This window comes from Camellia sinensis, chromosome 2, assembly GCF_055761805.1.
Source record: "Camellia sinensis isolate YWXY chromosome 2, ASM5576180v1, whole genome shotgun sequence".
Classification (NCBI taxonomy): Eukaryota; Viridiplantae; Streptophyta; class Magnoliopsida; order Ericales; family Theaceae; genus Camellia; species Camellia sinensis.
The window spans coordinates 203,791,131-203,814,053 of record NC_138962.1 but is presented as its reverse complement, the minus strand read 5'-3'; the positions used below and the strand labels follow the sequence as shown (position 1 = coordinate 203,814,053).

At 36.6% G+C, this 22,923-nt stretch overlaps 2 protein-coding genes across 2 annotated transcripts; one reads left to right on the top strand and one right to left on the bottom strand.

The window, feature by feature from the left end:
* The first annotated feature begins 4,442 nt into the window (after nucleotides 1-4,442).
* LOC114258417 (putative protein S-acyltransferase 14) lies at nucleotides 4,443-12,961 on the top strand. The gene is made up of 7 exons (XM_028198375.2): nucleotides 4,443-4,998; nucleotides 5,994-6,213; nucleotides 6,301-6,392; nucleotides 10,175-10,298; nucleotides 10,393-10,478; nucleotides 10,752-10,817; nucleotides 12,413-12,961. The coding sequence occupies exons 1-7, from the start codon at nucleotides 4,780-4,782 to the stop codon at nucleotides 12,536-12,538; spliced, it is 933 nt and encodes a 310-aa protein (XP_028054176.2). The 5' UTR covers nucleotides 4,443-4,779; the 3' UTR covers nucleotides 12,539-12,961.
* An 8,760-nt stretch (nucleotides 12,962-21,721) lies between these two features.
* Nucleotides 21,722-22,687, bottom strand: LOC145819378 (uncharacterized). Its single transcript, XM_082913362.1, has one exon. It carries the CDS (start codon nucleotides 22,685-22,687, stop codon nucleotides 21,722-21,724), a length of 966 nt encoding a protein of 321 aa, XP_082769488.1.
* Nucleotides 22,688-22,923: the final 236 nt, after the last annotated feature.

Genomic DNA, 22,923 nt, shown 5'->3' with positions numbered 1-22,923 from the left:
TTGGTTGACAATTAATTTTCTGTAAGAACTGATTGATCCTTACTAGTACGCTCATAATTACAAAAGTAACATTGGAAAGTCAAAAAGCTAACAATATGTATATATATATATATTAAAAATTTTGAAGAAGATTAATGTAATTTAATTAATTATTTGTTTTTCGGTGTGGTAGTTATGTCATTGATTACGTCCTTGCCAAGTTGCCATCGTTCTCAAATGTGTGTTACAATCACACGCACCACCTACGCGGATTGATTAACATTCGTCTGAATGGAAGAGTTTGGTGGGGGGAAAAAAATGATAAAAATATATTAAAAAAAAATTACTTGTTTAAATAGTTAAAGAGGTAAAAAATAATAGTCTGTTTGGTAAGACTTTTATTTCTAACTTATTTCAATTTTTAACTTAATTTAAATTATTTTGACATGTTTAGTTCAGCTTAATAATACAGTCTATAACTTTTTGTAAGTCAAAAATCAATTTATTCTTTAAGTGGGGTAGGAGAAACTTAATTTATAAGTAAAAAATCAACTTATATTCACGGTTATAAGTTATAAGCTGTTAGGTTATAAGTTATAATTATTTTCCCACAGCTCTACCAAACGAGGCTAATAAGAGATAGTGAGAAGTAAAATGAGAAATTTTATTTCTACACATTTAATTATCTTAGTACATGTCTTTTTTCAGTATACATTTATTAATTTGATTATTAATTAATTCTCTCAATCTATACACTACTACAAGTTATAATTATACTTTTTACTCACAATTATTGTACACATACTACTTAATCCTCCTTTCCACACTATTTTTTTTTTTTTTTGAGATTTCGGTACTAGTTTTCCAAAATTGCATATTTAATTCGAAACTTAGCTTCTGAATAAAAGTGATTAGTTCGACAAATTTGTTCCGAAAAAAATAAAAAAAAAACTTTCAACAGTTGATGTCTGAATATAATAAAATAATTCGATACTAGTTATCCGATTGAAAACCGCGAAAGAAGAAAAAAAAAAAAAAGGTTGTGTACGAAAAAACTAACATTTTCATCACTAATAAAGTATAAACAATGTGAGAGTTGTTATGAGAATATTGATTTACAAGCAATAGAGGAGTCTAAAGTATGTAGCAAGTATAGTGATAACAATAAAAAAAAATTAATGTTTAGTTTTTTTTCACTCAAAAGATATATATTGAGATTTTTTTTTTCTAAATATGTGTATAAAGAATATTTTCATATAATATTAAGGTGCTAGTGGATGTCTATTATGATAATTTTAATTTAAAATATAATTGTTATTAAAATAATATTTCATTAAATGTATACATTGAATTAATTAGATATGTGAAAATAGCATTTTCAAAGAAAGATGAGTGGTCAAAACTCATTTCAACCCTTTTATTTATTTATTTATTATTACTTAAATCGATAGTAGTATTTATAATATAATATTAATGAAATTTTAAATAAAAAAGTTGACAATTGTTAACCAGTGTTTCATATCCAAATTGGGTTAAAAAAATATTTTTTTTAAAGTGAAAAGATTAAAAAAAGATTTCAAATTTATGAAAAATATTTTGAAATTGTAATTTATTTATTTTTTATTTTTTTATATTTTGGTTTTTGCAACTTAGATGACACAACTTGAGCTCCGTTCAAAATGAAAAATGTCTCGTATCTCAAATTTTGTGGCTCAAAAGTGGCTCAAATGGCCAAAACGACGTCGTTTTGGCCATTTTTATGTTGTTCTATACTCAAAACGACGTCGTTTTGGCCATTTGAGCCACTTTTGAACCACAAAATTTGAGCTACGTAGCATTGTCGGTTCAAAATTGACACAAGCATAGAGAGAGAGTCACCAATGATAAAAAAAAAATAAAAATAAATAAATAAATAAAATGTGGCATTTTTTTGAATTTAAAAAGTGTTTTTTTTTTTTTGGGAGGGGGGTTTAACTTTTTGTTTGCCAAAAGCTAAATGGGGTACTTACATGTAGATCCTAATAAGTAAACTTATTGTCTAATAGGCCTTATAAAAAAAATTTGTCATAAAAAAAAGTTACTAATTGTAAGTTTTAGCAGTAATTTATAAAAATCATGACAAAAAAAGTCACTAATTGCCAATTTTTAGCGACATATATAAAAAATTGTCACAAAAAAATTATTTTTAGTGACAATTTTATCAAGACTATTTTCAATAGGACTTTAGAGGAATTAAGTCCAACTATTATGACATATTAAAAGTCCTATTGAAAATAACTCTTGATAAAATTGTCACTAAAAATAATTTTTTTGTGACAATTTTTTATATATGTCGCTAAAAATTAATAATTAGTGACTTTTTTTGTCATAATTTTTATAAATTGTCGCTAAAACTTATAATTAGTAACCTTTTTTTATGACAAATTTTTTTCATACGACCTATTAGACAATAAGTTTACTTATTAGGACCTATACGTAAGTACATGTAAGTCCTAATAACTAAATTTATTGTCTAATAGATATTATGGAAAAAATTTGTCATAAAAAAGTCACTAATTGTAAGTTTTAGCGACGATTTATAAAAATCATGACAAAAAAAGTCACTAATTGTCAATTTTTAGCGACGTATGTAAAAAATTGTCACAAAAATTATTTTTAACGACAATTTTATCAATGCTTATTTTCAATAGGACTTGATGGGAGTTAAATCTAACTATTAGGACTTATTGGTAGTTTAACCTTAATATAAAATGTGTCTTTTTTAATTTTTTACTTTTTATTTGGTAAAAACTAAAAAATCGTTTTTTTAAAACTTTTTGCTTTTGATTTTTTTTATATTTTATTTTAAGTTTGTGTCAAAAAAATTTACTTTTTAAACTCCTCTAGTTTAGAAAAATCTAAAATGTAAATATTCAAAAGAAATAAAAATTTCACTATTAAATTAGTTTAAAATAAAAATAAAATTTTCACTATTAAATTATTTTATTTTTATCTTTACCTTTTCAATTCTTTCTAATCCTTATTTTTAAATTTTTTTTTCATTCATCTCTTTAATAATTTTGAAACATTTCCCCACCGACATAATATTATTTTCCATATTTTTTTAAAATTTTCTCTATAGTATTTGTATAAACAATTTCTTCACCTTCTAGATGTTCATACATGACAATCTTCATTGACCTAAAGTATTTGGAGTAGTTGGACAAAGTCCGTTCTTTAATAATCTAAAAATAATTTTTCATTCTAATCCGAACCGTATTTAATTTTAAATTTTTAAGACATATTTGGGTACAATTTATCCGAATTATATTTTTTTTACATTTATTTTGATAATTTGTGCCAATAATTTTTTCTTATAATATATTAGACAAAAATAATTAAATAAATTTTTAAAAAAGTTATATGAAAGGAAAGAAATGTTTTGACTCGTGCGTTGTTGCAAATCAATAATAAAATATTAAAACTCAAAGCATATATGTTTTTAAAATAATTAAAATTTTTAATTTACTTAGGTTATTTGTACTAAACTATTATAAAAAATTGAAAATTTTATTAAATATTTTTTTAAAAAAATAAGTATTGTAATAAAATAAACTCCAAAGTTTTAATTTTATTAATTTAAATCTTAATATTTTGTTTTATTTTAAATCTAAATCATCTATTTGTTTTCGTTAAGTAAAACTATTAAAAAAGTTATTATATTTTAATTATTAAATTCAATTAAAACAATTATTTTAAATATACTTTGTTACAAATAATTTTATTTGTCAAAAATAAGCAAGTGATTTAAATTAAAAATAAATAAAAAAATTAGTATTTTAATTGACAAAATTAAAATTTTAATATTTATTTTGTTACTAGACTTAAATATTAAATTGTTTAAAATATTTTTTTAAAATATTACACCAAATAATTTGACACAATTAATGATAGTTATATTAGTTGGCTATTTTAGGCCTCTTTTGGGAAGGTCAAAAAACAACCAATTTATTAATTTATTGGTTTATTTAAATCATATTACTTCTTTACTTTTTTTTTTTTGGGCAAATTACAAACACCCCCTCGAGGTTTGGTGAAAATACAGATTCTCCCCTGAGGTTTGAGAAATTACATTCCGCCTCCTGTGGTTTATATTTTCATAACAAATTGCCCCCTGAGGTTTTTATTTTCATATAGATTCCCCCCTAATTTTTCTTAATTTGTTATGAAAATTTGACCATCAGGGAGCAATTTGTAATTTTTCAAACCTCAGGGGGAATTTGTATTTTTACCAAACCTTGAGGGGGTGTTTGTAATTTGCCCTTTTTTTTTGCATTTTTTTTCATAATAAACTAATAAGCCAAAAAAAAAATTACTTTTCAAAATAAGACTTAATTTAGGAATTTTAATTGATATTTTAGTTGGCTAGAGAGAATTATAGGCTCCATTTAATATAATTTTAGAATTATGTAGGATTACATTTTGAATTAAAAGTTTTAAATTGAGTTTTGAAAAGAAATATTACAAAATAAAGGGGATAATATTATTTTAATTTGCTAATAACTTTTATAAACTCCACCAAACAGTCCCTAACCTTGTTCTTCACTTTTGTTTTCAATCTCTGGACTTTGCCTTCTGCCCTTTTTCTCCTCCTTTCTGTATATGGATTCCATACCCATCTCTGGAATCCGTAACACAACAAACCCACAACAATGGCTTTTGATTCATACATAACAATAACTTAAAAACCCAAAAAAATAAAAACAAAAACTCAAGAAACCCTTTTGCTTGTTCTTGCAATTTTGGGTGTTTTGAATTGTCATGTATAGATCTGGAGCTGTGATGGCTGTGATGGCTTGGAATGTGTTCAAGTTCTGCACCGCCCTTCGTGGCCTCGGCTCGATCATGATCTTGTTGGTCCTCGGCGTTGTCGGTGTCACCTATTACGCCGTCGTTTTTTCCAATTACGGCCCTGCTTTGTACGATGGTGGTCTCGACTCTCTCATTGCACTCGCTGTCTTGATCTTGTTTCATGTTCTTGTAAGTTTCTCAAAAACATTTCATCTTTTTTTTTTTTTCTGGGTTTGAGTTTCTAGGGGTTTGTTGTAGTTTTTTTGGGTTTTGAATTTGTGGATTTTGCTTTTGGGTTTGTTAATTTAAGTAAGATTGTATGTGATTTGATGAAATTGGATTTTCAGAAGTGTCTTGTTGGTTGTAGATGGAAATTCAGCTCTTTGAATGCTGTCAAACAAAAATAAACTATTTTTTGTTGTTGAATTGGTTTTAGGCATTATTTCAGTTATGTATAAAATTTATCAGAATATTTATCCCAAAAAAAAAAAAATTTATCAGAATATTGTAAGAATTTGCCAAAGATGAGGATTTTGGGTTTTGTTATAGTTTTTCTGGGTTTTAAATTTGGGAATTTTGCGTGAGGGCTAGTTAATTTAAGTAAGATTGATAATTAGATTTTTCAGAGGTGTCTTGTTTGGCTGTAAATGCAAATTCAGCTCTTTGAATACTGTAAAACAAAAATAACCTCTTTTGTTCTTGAATTGTTTTTAGGCATTATTTCATTTATGTATAAAATTGATCAGAATGTTAAGAACTTGGAAAAGGAGTATAATTTTTCTTTCTTCTCGTGTTTTTTTTTTTTTTTTTGAACAGCTACTTGTGTTTGCTATCAGGATTTTGTTATAGGTTTCTAAGCTTTGAGTATTGTTCATATACGTCAAGAAAATTATTGTTTGCAATTGGACTGGTGGAAGGGCCTTAGCTGTCAATTTTCACCATCTTTCTTTTTGTTTTGCTTAATAAATTGAGATTCAGACAATTGTAGTAATATTTTAGCTGGATAAATGTCATTAGGATGTACCATTTTCTTCTTGTTATCTGCATTTTTTTTTTCCAATTAATTGAGATTCGGTTGTCTTATTATGCTGTTTCGGCTTTTATTTCAAGAAAATGAAAAGTGGCAACTGATATATTATGCTCAAATGGTAGCTGAAAAACATGTAACTGTAATAATTGTGCAGTTAGTGATGCTATTGTGGAGCTACTTCAATGTTGTCTTTACGGATCCGGGTGGTGTGCCACCCAATTGGAGGCCTCTTGTGGATGAGGAGAGAGGTGACACTGATTCCTTGACGGGGCCAGAATTCAGTGATATGCCAGCAGACCCAACAAACCAAAGGATCCGGTATTGTCGGAAGTGCAACCAACCGAAACCACCTCGGTGCCATCATTGTTCTGTTTGTGAGTTCATATACTCGAGTCTTCTCAAGACTGACTTTCCTTTTCCCATTGTTCATAGACTGAATTCAGATTTATTTATTGTTTCAGGTGGGCGGTGTGTGCTGAAAATGGATCATCATTGTGTGTGGGTTGTCAATTGTGTTGGGGCATTAAACTATAAGTATTTCCTTCTTTTCCTGGTATGTTGTCGTACTGTCAAAGCATTAATTCTCTCATTAATATACTATACTGGTTGCAGTTTGCAAATATTAAATGTGTTGTGTTATTAATCTTAATATGGTTATTTATACCTTTGGGGAATCTTATTATCAAATTCTTGGAATTCTGAACTGAGCATTCTTCCAGATGAATTACATTTATTTTGATGATCAAAGGGCCTTTATATATTATTCCTTTTTTACACTTCTAGGATGCAGATGGCAAACAAGGTAATCAGGTAGCATAGATATGCTATGATTTGGTGCAGTTCTAGATTGCTAATTTTATTAGCACATTAACTGGCCCAGATATGTTTTGGTTTGCTCATTCAATTGGAAAGCATTAGCTCCGCAATATATATATATATTTAGCTACGAGAGATTCTGGCATGTTTTTACTTTCATGGAAAGTGCAGAAATGTCTAGACTAGTTTCAATTTTCGTGGATAGCATGAAGATGTGTGGAACGTGTTTGCTTGTTTCTTTTAAATTTCTTTCATTTTTAACTCCTATAAAATTTATTGATTTTTACTACAAATCGTTTCATGTTGAGTCACTGTTGGTCTCAATTAGGGCTGCAAATGAACAAATCGAACCATTTATCTAGCTGCAAGAGCTTGTTTTGGTTAAATTGAAGCCCATTCAGGTTCATCTTGGGCTGGAGTCATGCTAAAAAAGTATGTGTTTGAGCTCTGCTTGGTGGCTACATGCCAAGCTTGTGAGTTGGTTCTGGTTGTGCACTATAAAGTTCATAAAAATGGATTCTCAACTAACCACTTGTCAAGCAATTTAGAAGTCAAATGTCTAAGATGAAAAGCTGACATGTGATGTTATGAACTTGGCCATTCACGTTGCATGGATATGGGCACGTGAATTCCTAAAGACATGACACGGAGATGCTGATGCTGCAAATTCCAAAATAGCAGGGCACAAAAATGGCAAGGACACCAGTTTATTGTTCATACATTATACACACATATTGTATAGTCATGTTTGAAAGTATACATATATAGATATAATTATGTGGCAAACTAATAATCTCGATAAATTTCTAATTACTGCCTTCAACAATTGCATAAGGAAGAGGGAATTAGAGTCATATTGTATAAATCACATGCAGCTATCACATATAATAATTTTGATAAATAGGATTTCACATCCTATTTCAAGCGTTAAGCAATGCTTCGATGAAGTGTTGGCTAAAATCAGTGGCGGAGGCACGTGAGGCCGGGGGGGTCATGTGCCCCCCTCAACCTCAACTTTTGGAAAATTATGCTTTGCCTCTTGTAAAAAAAAAAATTATTTCAATTTAAACCTTTCAAGTAATGTTGTGAAATTTTTATATCATTATTTTTTTACCTTTTATATATATATATATATGTTTAATTTGTCACTTTAAATGTTTAATTATGTTAAAAAGGTCTTAGAAGTTTTATATTAGAGAAATGTTATATACCACTGATTTTCTATCACCGCTTGTATGAATACTCATAATTAGTTCATTTGTTTATAAATAATTATTACATAATTAATAATAACTAATAATATATTGCTCATGTGATTCCCTATATATTATTTATTCACCCTTTCTTTTATTTCTTTCTCTATCCCTCTCTATATCTCTTTTTGTGTGTGCATCTTTATATAATTTCATTGGTTAACTTAAGCTTATATTTAAATATAACTTTTGCATCACACTAATTTTTAGTTCTGCCATCAAATAAAAATTAAGTTAAATTTTTTGTTAAGATTTTAATTCAGTGGTGCCTCTTCTGAGTTAAAATCCTGGCTCCGCCACTGGCTAAAATTTTGGGATGTCTCATTTAAGAAGTTAGACCAACATTAGAGAAGTGTCAACCTAGTGTGTAAAATTTTGAAATATCACTTAAAATTATAGACATGTTTGACCAATTTTGAATGTGTCTAGGAGGACATTAGGAACGATGACTTGGGCTTCATAAGAACAGTCATATTTTATAAATTCTATTGTTGCACAAGTACAAGTTGACAAAGCTGTCAAGATCATAGTTTTCAATTACAATAAACAACCCTTGTAAAGTAGTCTAAATTATGAAAAATGTGTCTCCTATGTTCATGAGCGCAATGGTTGAGTTTGGGCTTGTTTGGAATTAGCTCATCAATGAGTCTAAAAGATTGGGTGTGGGCTTGTTTGGGATTAGCCCATTAACTGAATGAGTCAAAGATTGGTTTGAGCATGATTCATTTCATGAATAAATGAGCTTGGAAGAGCCAATTACAAATTTGAGCTTGAGGTGTTTGTGCAGGGTTTAGTTATTTTGTAGCGCCCTTCTCAATTCCTTACATCATGTGGTGTGGTTTAAGGTACTTTGTTCTGTATGCCTTAATCATCTTCAGCAACAAATGGTGTTTTGTTTCATAATTGGTTACATATTGAAAATTATTGTTTCATAATTGGTTTTATAATTTGGGTTTGCAAGTTGAGTTGGTTGTAAATGGGTTTAACTTAAACACATTCATATAGGAAAGTCAATATAAACCTAGCCATTTTTTTTTAGTAAATAAGAGTTTCAATCCTAAAACAGAAAAGAAATACAATGAGGCTCAATACACCAGCTAATCGGGCACACAAGAACACATTGAGTAAGCTGATTGCCACACAAGGAAAGAACACAAAGCCTAGCCTAAAAGATAAAATCACTCACAAGACCAAGAGGTTAGGTCAAAGGGATAAAATCGTCTCACATTCTGAGAGGTATAGACTACCTTACCAATTTTAGTATATTAATGTTTCTTAAAAATATTTGCAATTGATTTGGTAGATTGTATAAAATCATGAACATAGACATGTGACACGACATGGATGGGAAATTGAGTTAGGGTTTCCTAAGAAACGTGGACACAGACATGTCATAAAAATAGAACATGGCATGAAGGGGACACGCAAAATATTTGATTTTATATATTTATTATATATCATATATATGAATATTTCATTCAAAGTCACTAAATATGTACAACATAACATGAAAAGTGTAATGTTTAAAGGAGAATACATTAATTGGTATAAATTTATATTATTTTTCCTTTACTATTAGTTCCTAATTTATTTGTTCAAATTATTAATATGTTTCATGTTTGTTTAAGCGATAGACACGCATGTCCTTTAATATTCAAAGTGCGTTTGAGTCTAAAAAAATAAATAATAGAACATGTTTGAACGTGTGTCCGACACGTGTTGGAAGTGTTCAATGAGTGTTGGGAAGTGTCTGTTGGTGTTCAACACTTGCTAGATATGGACACATTACCTTCTTTGAAGTGTCCACACTTCTTAGAGGGTTAAAGATGTAACAGAGGTCAACATGGTTGAGGACTGAAGATGCTTATATTTTATGTCTCAATCTAAAGGAGACAACTTGTTGGGTTTCCCGGGTTATGAACAAAATTTAAAGTTTTTGGACACTAGGGACATTTATTGTTTTTAGAGAGAGAATACTAGGGTAAATGTACTAGTTTATGAAACGGAATGTTATGTTGTGTGACAATTTACCCCGTCTCTAACTAAATGTACTAGTTTGTGGCATTATTTTCTGTCGTTGTATTTGTGGAACATCAAAATATCATTAAAAAGTTCATCTTGCTATCCACTTTGTATGCTTCTGAATGCACAACTATGCTAATGAGGACATTTACTTAATTTGTCTCTTGGTGGTGGGGCTACTAATGTCTTGTCAACATCCTATTGATATATTCAGTATGCTGATTCAATTCTTTTTTTGATGCAGTTCTACACGTTTCTTGAAACAAGTGTTGTGGCTTTATCATTATTACCGCATTTTATAGCGTTCTTTAGTGATGAAGAATTACCTGGGACACCGGGCATGCTTGCAACAACTTTTCTTGCCTTTGGTAAGGTCCAATGAGGCTCTTTTTCTATTTTCTTTTTGTTGGTTTTTGCTACCACTTCTTTCTTCTAAATGACTATTCCTGCTATATATCCCAGTGTTAAACCTAGCTTTTGCATTGAGCGTTATGGGTTTTCTGATTATGCACATATCACTGGTGTCTGGTAATACCACAACTATTGAGGTATTGTTTCTCCTTACCACTACATGTTAACTTCACACGTAAAAAAGTGATAGTATTTATAGCTCAAAAAGAAAGAAGAAAAGAAAAAAGAGCATTATCTGCACTAATCACTTTCATCATAAGAAAGAAAATAGTGGTTATATTTTCAATTGTAATGATGTCATTTAAAGCCTTTTATTTTCTTCTAAAAAGGAGAAACTCTCAATAAAGCACTTCCACCTAGAGGGGTTAACAATGTTGATTTTTCTAGTTAATTGATTTTCTCATCTCCAGGCATATGAAAAGAAGACAACTCCAAAATGGCGATATGACCTTGGTCGAAGGAGGAACTTTGAACAGGTTGGTGCTTATACAATTGATTGCCATTTTGATACCTTCATTTTAGTGGCACTCCTCAGGAAACCCATTTGGCACATTTCTACTTTGTTTTATTCATTAAATGCACATGTTATCAAATATTAAATTTATTTGGACCTATTAATTCGTAAACTCTATTTGGACCTATGAAGCATAGAGACAGGTCATGAACACGACATAATGCTAATACAAACACAACAAGTTCTGATGGAACAGGATATAATTTATAAACAGTGAGGAGAGGGCAACAACAGAATATAGACATATATTTCTGTATGTAAAAAAATCTAAAGAAATAATTCTTCTTCATAATATCCATATTTATTTATGAATAACTTGTGAATTTATCTGCTATTCTAAGTTTTGAAGTTATAATTTTAAATTTACATGAGAAAACTGAGGGTGGTGTTGAGTGGATGTGGATTTGAGGATAAATTTAACAAAATTCAGCCTTTTTCTGTCCAATCCTTCTTCCTAAGGAAATAGTGCTGGTATTTGAGACTCCAATTTTGTTTTCCCAACAAATTGACACTTGGGTAAGCATATGAGATATGTGGCCAGCATGTGCAGATGCACATTCACCCAGAAAGCATGTCTTGCAATTCGAGTTTTCCACATAACTATGCATAGAACTCCCATAGCATGAAATGCTCCATGTCATCTTCTAAACATAGTTTTACTGTATAATATAAAAGAAGAATATTAATAGACATAAATATTGTTTGTGCCCCCTTGTCTGTGGGACATGAAAATTAGATGAATCTGACAGGTGGGCATGTACTTGTATCCGACACGCCATATATTATCATTTCAAAGATTTCATTGGTTTGAAGCTATACAATTGAATTGCATCGGTAAAGTTGGAGGTCCAAAATTTTTGACATGCTTGGAATTATCGGAAGTGGTAGATTGTTAGCAATGGCAGTTTTGCATTGTTTTTCATGTTACATTTTTTTCGTGTAATGTGGTTTACTATCATCACTCGAATGACCAATTGGATCCAACTTATCAATTTGTGCAATGCTCACAATTATCGGAATCACTATGTTTGACATTTTATCCTAATCCATTGTTCATGTCATGTGACTATTACTGAGCATTTCATCTTATCGATGTTGAAATGGTAGAATAGCAGTGAAGAATGGTTATTAATTGTTTTTTTCTGTTCGTTAAAACTATGAAAAGTCAAAACTAATTTTCTTGTTTACTCCTAAGAAATCCATTTTTGACACAAAGCATTCTCATGGCACTGTAGGATGTGTGTGTTTGGATTTGTTCATAACTATCAAATTATAGCTGGTCTTGTTTCCACCTTTCCAGTCATTCTAGATACAATTTTAAAATTTTGGATTTTCCGTTATTTAAACCATGTATCTGTAGTGATTTATAGGGTGGTGAGATTGATATCTTGAGCAGTTACATATTCATCCAAACGCGTCACAAGTTCCATATAAATGACTTCTGAATGCAATTTTTTTTAAATTCAGTAAAATTTCGTGTAATTATTTCATGGATTGAATTTCCCTTGACTGTATTGTTCGATTGTGTCTTTTTTTTTTTTTTTCCTCATGTATTAGGTGTTTGGGATGGACATGCGATATTGGTTCATCCCAGCTTATTCAGAAGAAGATTTACGAAGGATGCCTGCACTTCAGGGTCTTGAATATCCATCAAAACCCGACTTGGATGCTCAAGAGTTCTAAGGACCATCGACTTTGCCTCCCAAGACCCCATAACTTGTTCTTTACCCACCAAATTAATTGAGTTGGCTGTAACTGAATTTGGGGTCCAAACCATCTGTCTCAATTGCATTTCGCAGAATAGCATTTTCGTTAGACACAAAGATCAATGTGCGCAATGGAGCAGCTCAGGTGTAACAACACGTGGATCGCTGGGAATTGGGGGCTTGATGGCTAATGCTGATGTTCTTGTAGATTCTATGTATTTCACGAGAAATGTAGAATTAATGCAAAAAATGGTGTTGGTTGTGATGTTTTTTCGTTGGAAAATTGTTTATACAGGCTAAATTTGCTTCTGAGATTGGGATTATGTACAAATTAGATTGTCAGCCCAGTGTAAGCGGCATTTTTTTTTTGTCAATGCAATTAGCATTTTGTTTTGGAAGATGGGTAAGGGATCACATTCCTTGTTGAATGAGTTATGGTGAGTCATGGTTATAGTTAGGTTTACAATAGAGTTAGTTTTACAATAGAGTTAGTTTTATAATTTTGACATTATTACAATAATTTTTCTTATTATAAGAAGGGGAAAGTTAATAAAATTAATAGACAATATATAAAATCCTAACAAGTTTGTCAATTGTGCCAATTTGAAGCAGTTGTTCGAATTCTTTATTATGTGCAATTGAAGTAAGTCTTTTTTTTTTGGCCTAGCTTCCCTCCCGTTCCAGATCAGATTGGAAGGTATTATTGGGCTTGTGAGGATCTATTACGGATTTCGTTTTGATAATCTGTACTGTTTACTATGTAGAACTCGTTGAGTACTATATGCTTATAAAAAATTACGTTGATCGGATATCGATAACTAGATGATCAAATCAGTTTTGTATAAAAAAAATAGACGGTCCAACAATAAATGGTTGACAGAAAATTGATCCGATGAGATAGCTATCAATATCTGATCAACGTGAGTTTTTACAAATATATAGTACCCGGCTAGTTGTACATATTAAACGGTTCGAATTATTGAAACAGGACTTGTGGTGGGTCCCTACGGATCCAATAGCACCCTCCAATCATTGAAACAGGACTTGTGGTGGGTCCCTACGGATCCAATAGCACCCTCCAATCTGATCGGGGATGGAAGAGAAGCCATTGCCTTTTTTCTTTTTAATGGATGTTTGGCAAGTTAGGATTTTAATCAAAAAAGTTATTAAAAAAATAAAAAATGTCAAAAAATTATATTAAAAAAATTAAAATTCTTTCTTTCTTTACTTCTCTGTAACTCTGAGTGCACAATTTTTGTGACATTTTTTATATTTGTGTTCCTAATTGTTGCTTCTTTTTTTTTATATTTTTTTGAAAAAAATTTTAAATTTATTTTTAATTACTTTAATTTTTTTTCATCTTATATTTTAGCGAACAATTATTAAAAAGTCACTTTTCAAACCAATCTTTAGGCCCCATTTGTTTAGCTGCTCCATCAATTGGACTGGAGTAGTATTGTTGTGGGTCCCACCCACAGTATGTTTGGTGTTGTTTAGGAAGGTCAGCATCACTGATTGGGCGGCTTAATAATCCCCTTAGTAAGGAGATTAGCTTGGTTGGGAAACAAGTGGAATTTAAGAAAATAGATAACGACTTCAGTCTATCGGCATTTGCCTGAATGTCAGCCCGGACATCCGACCGGTTAACCGGAATAGTGCAATTTATTTATTTATGACATGACCTTGGATAGAGTCGAGTGGAGAAGAAAGATTTATACAGGTGAACCCATTTGATAGAACTTAAGGCTTGGTTTGGTTAGTTGGTTCGTAGAAATTATTATTTTTAGATTGTTTATAAAAATAATTTAACAATCTCATCACTAACTGTGGGAGAGTTCTAGGTTAGAGAGGTGATTAGAGAGGCAAAACTATGCTAATGGTCCAATAATGGCAAAAGTGACTGAAGAATGAGTAACAACAACTATCTAGGAGTTGGAGAGTGTGTAGTTGGGTGAGGGTGAAGCAAGTGGCTCAAGAAGAAGTGTATGGCAGTACCAAATTGGGCAGCATCTCCCCCAGATCCCCAAAATTCTTCCTTCTGAACCTTAGGAAATGGGTCATATTTATAGGCTTTTCCTTGGTGCCAAGAGGACACCAAGTGGCCAAATGAAGAGAAGACATGTGTCCTAAGGGATCACATGGAATATTCTGCCTTGAGCCACTAGGCTGGAGGTGCCACGTGTCCCTCTGCATGTACTGTGTACTATCTGTTTGCCTCCGCAACAATCCTTTTGAGTCTCAGCAAGTGTAGTTATGAGGAGAGTGTTTGGCGCTGCAACTCCCTTTCGAGCCTCAGCAAGCGCAGTTGCAGCGGGAGTGTTTGCCTCTGCACTTGCCTTCTCAGCCTAAACCTCAGCAAGTGCACTTGTAGCGGTAAACCTTGCCGCTGCACCTGCCTTCTCAGTTCTATTTGACCAATACATGCATTCTCAAGACTCTATTAGTCTGCTATCGACTATACTCGTGCCCACCTCAGCGAAGCTTCTACCGTTAGCCACCTAACCACAAACTCCCTAGCTTCTCAGGACGAAGGTTACAATGAAGCCTGCTATCAGCTATGCTACGCCTTAGTACCAAGCCCAAGGGGGCTTCTTTTGTCCTGCCTGTGCGACTAAGGCAAGTCCATGACTTGGGTAATGGGAAGGGAGTCCCTCATGTTTGGGCTACCCTGCTCCCATCTTCGTGGGGTTGCCGCGGTAAATTGGTATTTCTGGGCCTGCTATCAGCTCCAACCAGTAAGTCTTGGGGTCTACTATCAGCGCCAAGTTAATAAACCGTGGGGCCTGCTATCAACCCTAGGCTAGTAATGCCTTGGGACCTATTATCAGCGCCAAGCATCAGCCTCTATTTGTAGAGGGAAGTCTCTCCCAAAGGCTGCTATCACCTTGGTAGGATATTCCCTCTGCAACTTAGTTGCTGCGGTAGTAGTTGTTGCGACAGTCATTACCCGTGGCAAGTTCAGACGGCATGACCGAAGATATTAGAGACGGTGGCACTGACAGAATGCCTCCGCAACTTAGTTGCCTCGGTCTTCTCTTTTCCTCGGCAACTTCAAATGATCGTGACACCGACATTACTTGGAATGACGGCAGCACCAAAGATACTTAGAATGGCGGCACTGAGACAAAGTGCCTCAGCAACTGTGCTGCTGCACATGTCCCCTGGGCAACTTCACCGCTGCAGTTGTTGTCTCTGCAACTTGACTTGGGCATTTCTCCTCGCTAAGTCCATCTGGAGCCTTGGTGGGTCGGACCTGCCTCGGCCTACTTATTGGGCCACTTCCTTTGGGCTTTGGCCCACGCTCATTTTTTATCCCTGGTCGCTTTCTCAGGGTGATCTTGGTGCTTGGGTCCATACTTAGTTTGGGGTTTAATTTCTAACCCTCTACATTTTGCCCCCTGCGCGCATAGGAGACACACTCCTTGTCTTTCGCACGTGCATGACGTCAGCGGGCAGCCCAAGGGTTGTGTCAGTTGGGTCAGAAGTTACGTTGGCTCTACAAAGGTACCCTTTTGACTGCCAGGTCATAATGGACCTAGGGAAGTGGGCTAGCGCCCTTTGCTGATTTTCTTTATAAATAATGCCTTTGGGTCCACTGGTCCCCTACTTCTTCCCAACACACTTTTCTGTCTCATTTGCCTTCTTCTCTCCTTTGTCCCCTCTTTCCAAAGCTTTTTTGACTTTCTTTACTCTCTTTCATGGCCAGCACGAGGTTTCTTGTTGACAGAGCTGCCCCATCCCCTACTGAGTGGAGGTGGGCCCCTTACTTTGGAGGGTTGGCCAACCTCTTCTGGAAGGCAGTTGATTCCTTTATTCCTGACGCCCCTTCGCTAGAGGAGCCTCTGCTTCCTTTTGAGAAGGCCACTTTGGAAGACGCGAACATAGTGAACCCGGTTTCTGTGCTGCGGTTTTGTGTGAAGCGTGGCAACTTTCCACATTCTTACATCTACTATTGTACTCATTCAGGCCCTCCAACAGATTGGTCCCTTTGGGTCGATAATGTCATGGCGAATGGCGACTTCGAGCAGCGTCTGTGTGATGTTCGCCTTTTTAATGCCATTTTAATTTCGAGAAAGTTATTAGTGAGTAAGGTGCAGACCAACACTAATATGATTATCTTCCATTGGAGTCGTGACATCCACACTTTTGCCTTAGCATGGGGGGAGATAACCCTGACCCTGGAAGATGTTGCCGTCCTCTTGCGCCTTAGCACCCGTGGAGATCTCCCCTTTAACCCAGCGTCTCTGACCCCTGCAGAGCAAGTCGTTGTCACTGCTCTTTAGACTTCCTTTCGGGAGGCACGGAAGTTTGGTTCCTGGTATGATCTTGGAACCGGGGAACTGCTCCAGGAGAGGCCCAAAAAAGATAAGACTTCCTATTTTTCTTCGCTGAAGCATTTTTTTAAGGACTTGCAACCAGTCGTAGGGGACATCACTGAGGAGAGCCGTGACTTCGTAGCTAGTCTGGGCTACCGGGGTGACTTGTACTTGGCGGCGTTCATCAACTATTTTATCTTATTCTTCGTCCTACCCAGTAACCCTGCCGAAAGCATCAATCCCCTGGTATTTCCTTTAGCTGTAAAGCTTTGCAGCGGTAATCAAATTCCTCTAGCTCCCCTCTTTTTGGGTAACTTATATTTTCGTCTTGACCTCATCCATTCAAACATGGAGCGATCCATGGGCTACTATGACGTGTGGAGCTTTGTGCATATCCAGTTCCTGACTGCCTTTTTCTATAAGAAATTTTCTACTATAGGCCTCACCCCTAAGAAACACGAGCCCTTCTTTACTGATGAAGTCTTTGATGCAGAGGGCCACTATGTCCTAGATGCAGAGGGTCGGCCTGTCATGAGACAAGTGCGTCAGTCCTTCCTTCGCATCTCTCGGTGGTCTAGCCTTGGTACCAACAGGCCCTTTTCAGACTATGTTGACCATATGGAAGAGTGCGTCTTCCGCACTTTCACTCAGCCTCTTGCAGGCATTTCTGTTGTCCCCTTTTATTTTTCAGAGGCCCGCCACGTTGATTTTTCTCTCGATAATATCCAGGCTAATTCTCTCCTTATTGCCACTATGATTCGCCCTGGATTTCTGCCCGTGTGGAATGAAAAAGGCATGTCCAGTGTCGACTACTGACCGGACGGGGTCCTTATGCAATTCAGGATGGATCATGGCGTCGTACATGCTCCCTTGCCTCAGACTGATTTCCACAGGAGTTTTCAACGATTTACCCACGACTACATCGCTCTACTTGTGAAGGGCTTAGGAGTCATGGAGCTTCCTTCACTCGGGAGAGATGGCGCATGTACTCCCGACAATAGGCTAGTCTGGCACCGCAATCTCAGTTCCTTCTTCAATTTTTGTAACAGTGCCTCGGTCGTCCCAGCAATGGAACCTATCCCGCAGCCTGACCTATTCCTTCATCTGCCTTCTGGCTGAGGGAAACAATCCATCATATTCTGTCGCTTTAAGCTTTTATCTGTGCTTGCTGTAGAGGAGCCTCACCCGTCTGGGGCAATGTCTGTTCAACCCTTGCAGATTGCTCCCCCTGAAGTGAGTGCAACAGTACGCATGACCCATTCCAAGCTAAGGACAGCCCAAGCAGCAGCGGCATTGGTTCCCGAGGCACATGCCTCACCCAGTAGGAAGAGGCTCCGAAAGGTATCCATACTTATAAAATACTCTGTATTATTTTCTTATACTTATTGTGTTTACTGTAGTAACCGCATGATCTTTTTCTTCTTTTTAGGGACCACGGACCCTACCACCCTCTGGCCCAGGGAGTTCTTCTACTACCATTGGCATTTTTTCAGACTCAGACGATGATGACAACCTCCCTATTGCTACTAGGGTGACAAGATTCAAGACTCGCAAGACAGTTCTTCTAGACGTTGAAGAGGAACCAATTGTGGAAGGCGATCCGACCGCTGAGGCCGAGGCAGAGCTAGTCGTGGAGGCCGCAGACAATGTGCAAGTTTCCCCTGCCGTGGAAGTTGTAACAAGTGATATAGTCGCTGAGGGTTTAGAGCCTCTGTATCCTTCTGACTCTATGCACCTTGGCTGTTCCTCTGTTGGCGGGGATGACTTCGTACCTGAAACCCCTAGAGAAAATCGCGGCATGAGAGAGCTGTTGGAAGTTGTACCGCCTACCCTTGGGGCTGCATCTGACGGTTCCTTCCAATCTACTGAGTTCCCGCTAATTTAGCAAGTTCCACTTCAAAACATTCAAGTGGCTAAAGAGAGTGCAAGTGTAGCGGCCACTGCTACTGTCCCTGCTGTGACCCCTTTGAGCTTGGACACTTGCAGAGGTAGTTGTCACTTTAGCCGCCCACACTATTACTGCTGTTGCTGGGGCCTCTGATCCAGTTGCTTCGGCAACCTCTGAACAGCTGGCAGACTTGTATCTTACTCATTTTCCAGAGGTGCCAGCTGACCTTGGGATGTCCCATGATTTTTATACTAGGATCGATACTACTATGGTTCCGGATCTGAATATTGGAGATTGCCAGATAGACGACCTCTTTTTGGAGCGGCGCGATGGTGCAGGCAGTTTTGGCCTTTCTCGTGAGGCCAGTTCGCCAAGTCGCCAGCCAGCGTCTACCCACTCCGTTGCCGCGGGGCAGTCATCTTCAGGGGCAGTACGCTGCCCTCAGACTTTTGGTCGCTCCACCAATCTCCCTCTAGTGATTGAAGCTGAAGGTGGTGTGAGAGAGTTCCCCCGGCCCTCAAAGAAAGTATCCTTCCTAAGTTACTAGGTTTCCTCCGAAGCTACTCCAATCCTTGCTCGTATCTAAACACTACATCCGGATACCTTTACCGCCTTTAATGTCCCTGGGTCAATAGTTCAGATGGCACTGTTGGAGTCACTTGCTGGCTTTATTCGTGATCTTGCTAGCAAGCAGATCCTGACCACTCCCAGCAAGTTCGTGGAGAGTGTTGATGCCAATCTGAGCAGCTTTGAGAGGAGTGGTTTTAACCTATCATGGATGAGGGCCAGGCTTCAGACGGTTGACGGCTTCCTCGAGCACGCTGACAATGTGGCAATTATCGCGTCCCTGGAGGAGACTATTAAGGAGTGTGAGGGTGCCCTGGAGCAGCACCAGCAGAACGTGGCTCGGCTCAAAGAGAAAGACTTTGCATTGGTTGCACAATTGCCTCAAGATGTGACTCCAATGGACTCCCTCTCGAAGGGTTTGATTTGATGTAACTTTGTGACTTTGTTATGATTTCTTCCGTTTTCTTTATTTTGTTGTTGCATCGCACTTGATGTGCCTTTTTTTTTCTTTTTCTCTGTCATAACTTCTTTTTCAAACACTGTAATCATGTTCTGGAAGCTTGACTTTGATGAAAAGTATGGATGCTTGGTAGTACTTTTGAGTTTCATTTCATCGCCCTCCTTACATTGCTTTAATACAGCTTCTAAAGATAAGCAAAACTCTTGCAGTGAACAAAACTTCATTATGATTAAGCTTTTACAAGGATAAAATTTCACAAAGTATGGAAAACTTTCCTCAAACTAAGTGTATATGAGAGCAAAATGTTTACTAAGTGTACGACACTTTCTTTACAATTTGCTTTGGAAGTATTCATCAAAGAAAACTTTACAACTCTTTTCCTGAACAAAAGAAACTAAGGAAAATATTCTTTGACATACTTGGCATTGACAAGGCCAGTCTTGAATCCGTTATCTACTCTTGTCAATTTGTAGTACCCGCTGCTGCTTGCCTCAGCAACTTTGTAGGGGCCTTCCTATCTGGGTGAGAACTTAGGAATTGGCTGCCCCCGCATGATTGCGTCCACCGTTTTCCATACTACGTCCCCCTCCTTGAACTTTCTATGTTAAACAGATTGATTGTAGGCACGGGCTATGGATTGATGATACTTTTCCATTGCCCGCGAAGCTCGATCTCTTCTTTTTTCAGCTGCCTCCATGTCATTCTTCCTACCGTCTGGAACTAGATGCGCTAACATAGCCATTCTTGTTAAGGGTACTGCCAACTTAACTGGTAACACAGCTTCGGACCCATATACTTAGGAAAATGGGGTTGCCTGAGTTGACTTTCTCTTTGACGTTCTATATGCCTAGAGTGCTACGGGGAGTTACTCAGACCATGTGCCCCTTGCTTCATCCATCATTTTACTCAGTATTCGAATGAGGGTTTTGTTGGTCGCCCCAGCTTGCCCGTTCCCTTAGGGATAGTATAGACTAGACTTGTGATGCTTGATCCGGTAGGCATCCAGCAGCCTTCCAATATGGCGGTTTACAAAAGGAGTTTCGTTGTCAGACAACATCACTTTAGGTATTCCAAACCTGCAGATTATATTCTCTCTAATGAAGTTGGCCACTCCTGCCCCATCTACCTTCCTCATTGGTATAGCCTCTACCCACTTGGTGCTAACTTCGGTTATTACAAGTATCCATCTGTAGCCTTTTAACTGCTGCGCTATAGGACCTACCAAGTCTAATGCCCAAGTATGGAACGGATAAGGAGTCTTGATGTTGTGCAGTTCAACTGTCGGTGCATGTATCGAATTTCCAAACTTCTGGCAAGATTGGCATCTCCTCACAAAGTTTTTAGCATCTTCTTGCATTGTTGGCCAGTAGTAACTGAGGTGAATGAGATGTTCGTATAATCGCTGCCCTCCTTGATGCTCTGTCTTGTGGGCTTCCCTCAGCACCTCATTTGCCTCATCTTTTGATAAGCACGCTAAAGGTTCCCCCTCGAAGCTTCTTCGGTACAACTTGCCTTGGTCAATGAAAAAACAGAGGGCTCGCCTTTTAACTCTGATTACATCAGCTTTGTTCTCGGGTAGTATGCCATTTCTAAGATAGTCGATATATGGCTGCCTCCATTCTTCATTGCTTAAAAAATGGGCTTCCTCTTCCTTAGGATGGGATTGACACTTTGCACATTGCCTCTGTAACTGAGTACTTTTCTTCTCCATCTCTGGCCAGTAATACCCTTGCCTATGTATTCGTCGGTATAGACTGATATCTTCATCTCCACAGGACTTAGCATGGATTGCTTAAGTATATAAGTTGCTTCTTATCTACTGACGTATCTTGCTAGTAAGTTGTTGGGACCGTGAAAATACAACTCTCCTCTGAGGAGGAGAAATGATGCAAGTTCTGCTGGTCTGATTTTTCCCTAGCCTGTTTTCAGCTACTGGATTATATCTGCTTTCCACCCCTCAGCATCTTGCTCTTCATGTTCTTCAGTTAGCACTGCGGGTGTTGTTCTTTTCTCGATGACGATAGCTATATTATCATCTGGTATCTTCACTTTTGCCCTCAGTGTAGCCAAGGCATCGGGGAAACGATTATGTGCTCGAGGGGTATGCTGAATTTGGACATCATCAAACTGAGCAAGCAACCTTTGGACTACAGTGCGATATGGGGCTAACAGAGGCTCTTTCAAGTCGAAATCACCCATTGTTTGTTTGACAACTAAATTGGAGTCGGCCCAGATTCTCAACTTGCAAAGGCCCTTTTTTTGGGCAGCTATCAGGCCCAATATCAACGCTTCATATTCATCCTCGTTGTTTGAACACTCAAAGTCAAGCTTATATGATAGATGGAACTTCTCTCTTTCTTGACTGGTTAGTGTGACACCAGCTCTACCTTTCCTAGCTCCGGAAGCTCCATCAAACTTTAAGTCCCAATAAGTCTCAATTGCAGTTGTTGAGACATGGAACTCACCCGGTAGAGGTACCTCTGTAGGTTCATGTTCACCAGATAGGAACTGGGCCAGTAGGTCTGCAAGTGCTTGGCTCTTAATAACCTTAGAAGTGACACAAGCGATATCATACTCCGCTAGAGCCAAGAGCCATCTTGTCATTCCCCCAGTCAGAGTGGGCTTGCTCAGCAAGTAGCAGACTGGATCACTCCGGGTCATAACCTGGATCGGGTGTGCCAAAAAGTAATGGTGCAACTTCTGCGCTGTGAAGATTAAGGCTAAACAATTCCTCTCAATTGGAGTATATCGCGACTCGGCACCATTGACTTTGCGACTGATGTAATAGATTGGCTTCTTAATTCCATCTACGTCTTCGACAAGTAGGGCTCCAATAGACGGAGGAGTAGAGGTTAGGTACAGTAGCAGAGGTTTTTTAGGCTGTAGGGCAATCATTGTAAGTAGGGAGGTAAATGTTTTCTTCACCGTATCAAATGCCCATTAGTGTTCTTGCAACCATTCAAACTTGTGATTCCCTTTCAACAGTGTCCTAAAGGAAAAGGTTATCTCAGCAAGGGTTGGAATAAACCTCCTGAGGTATAACACTTTGCTTAGAAATTTCTTCAAAGCCTTTTGAGAGTGTGGCGGTGGCATCTCTATGATTGACGTGACCTTATCCCCATCTACTTCGG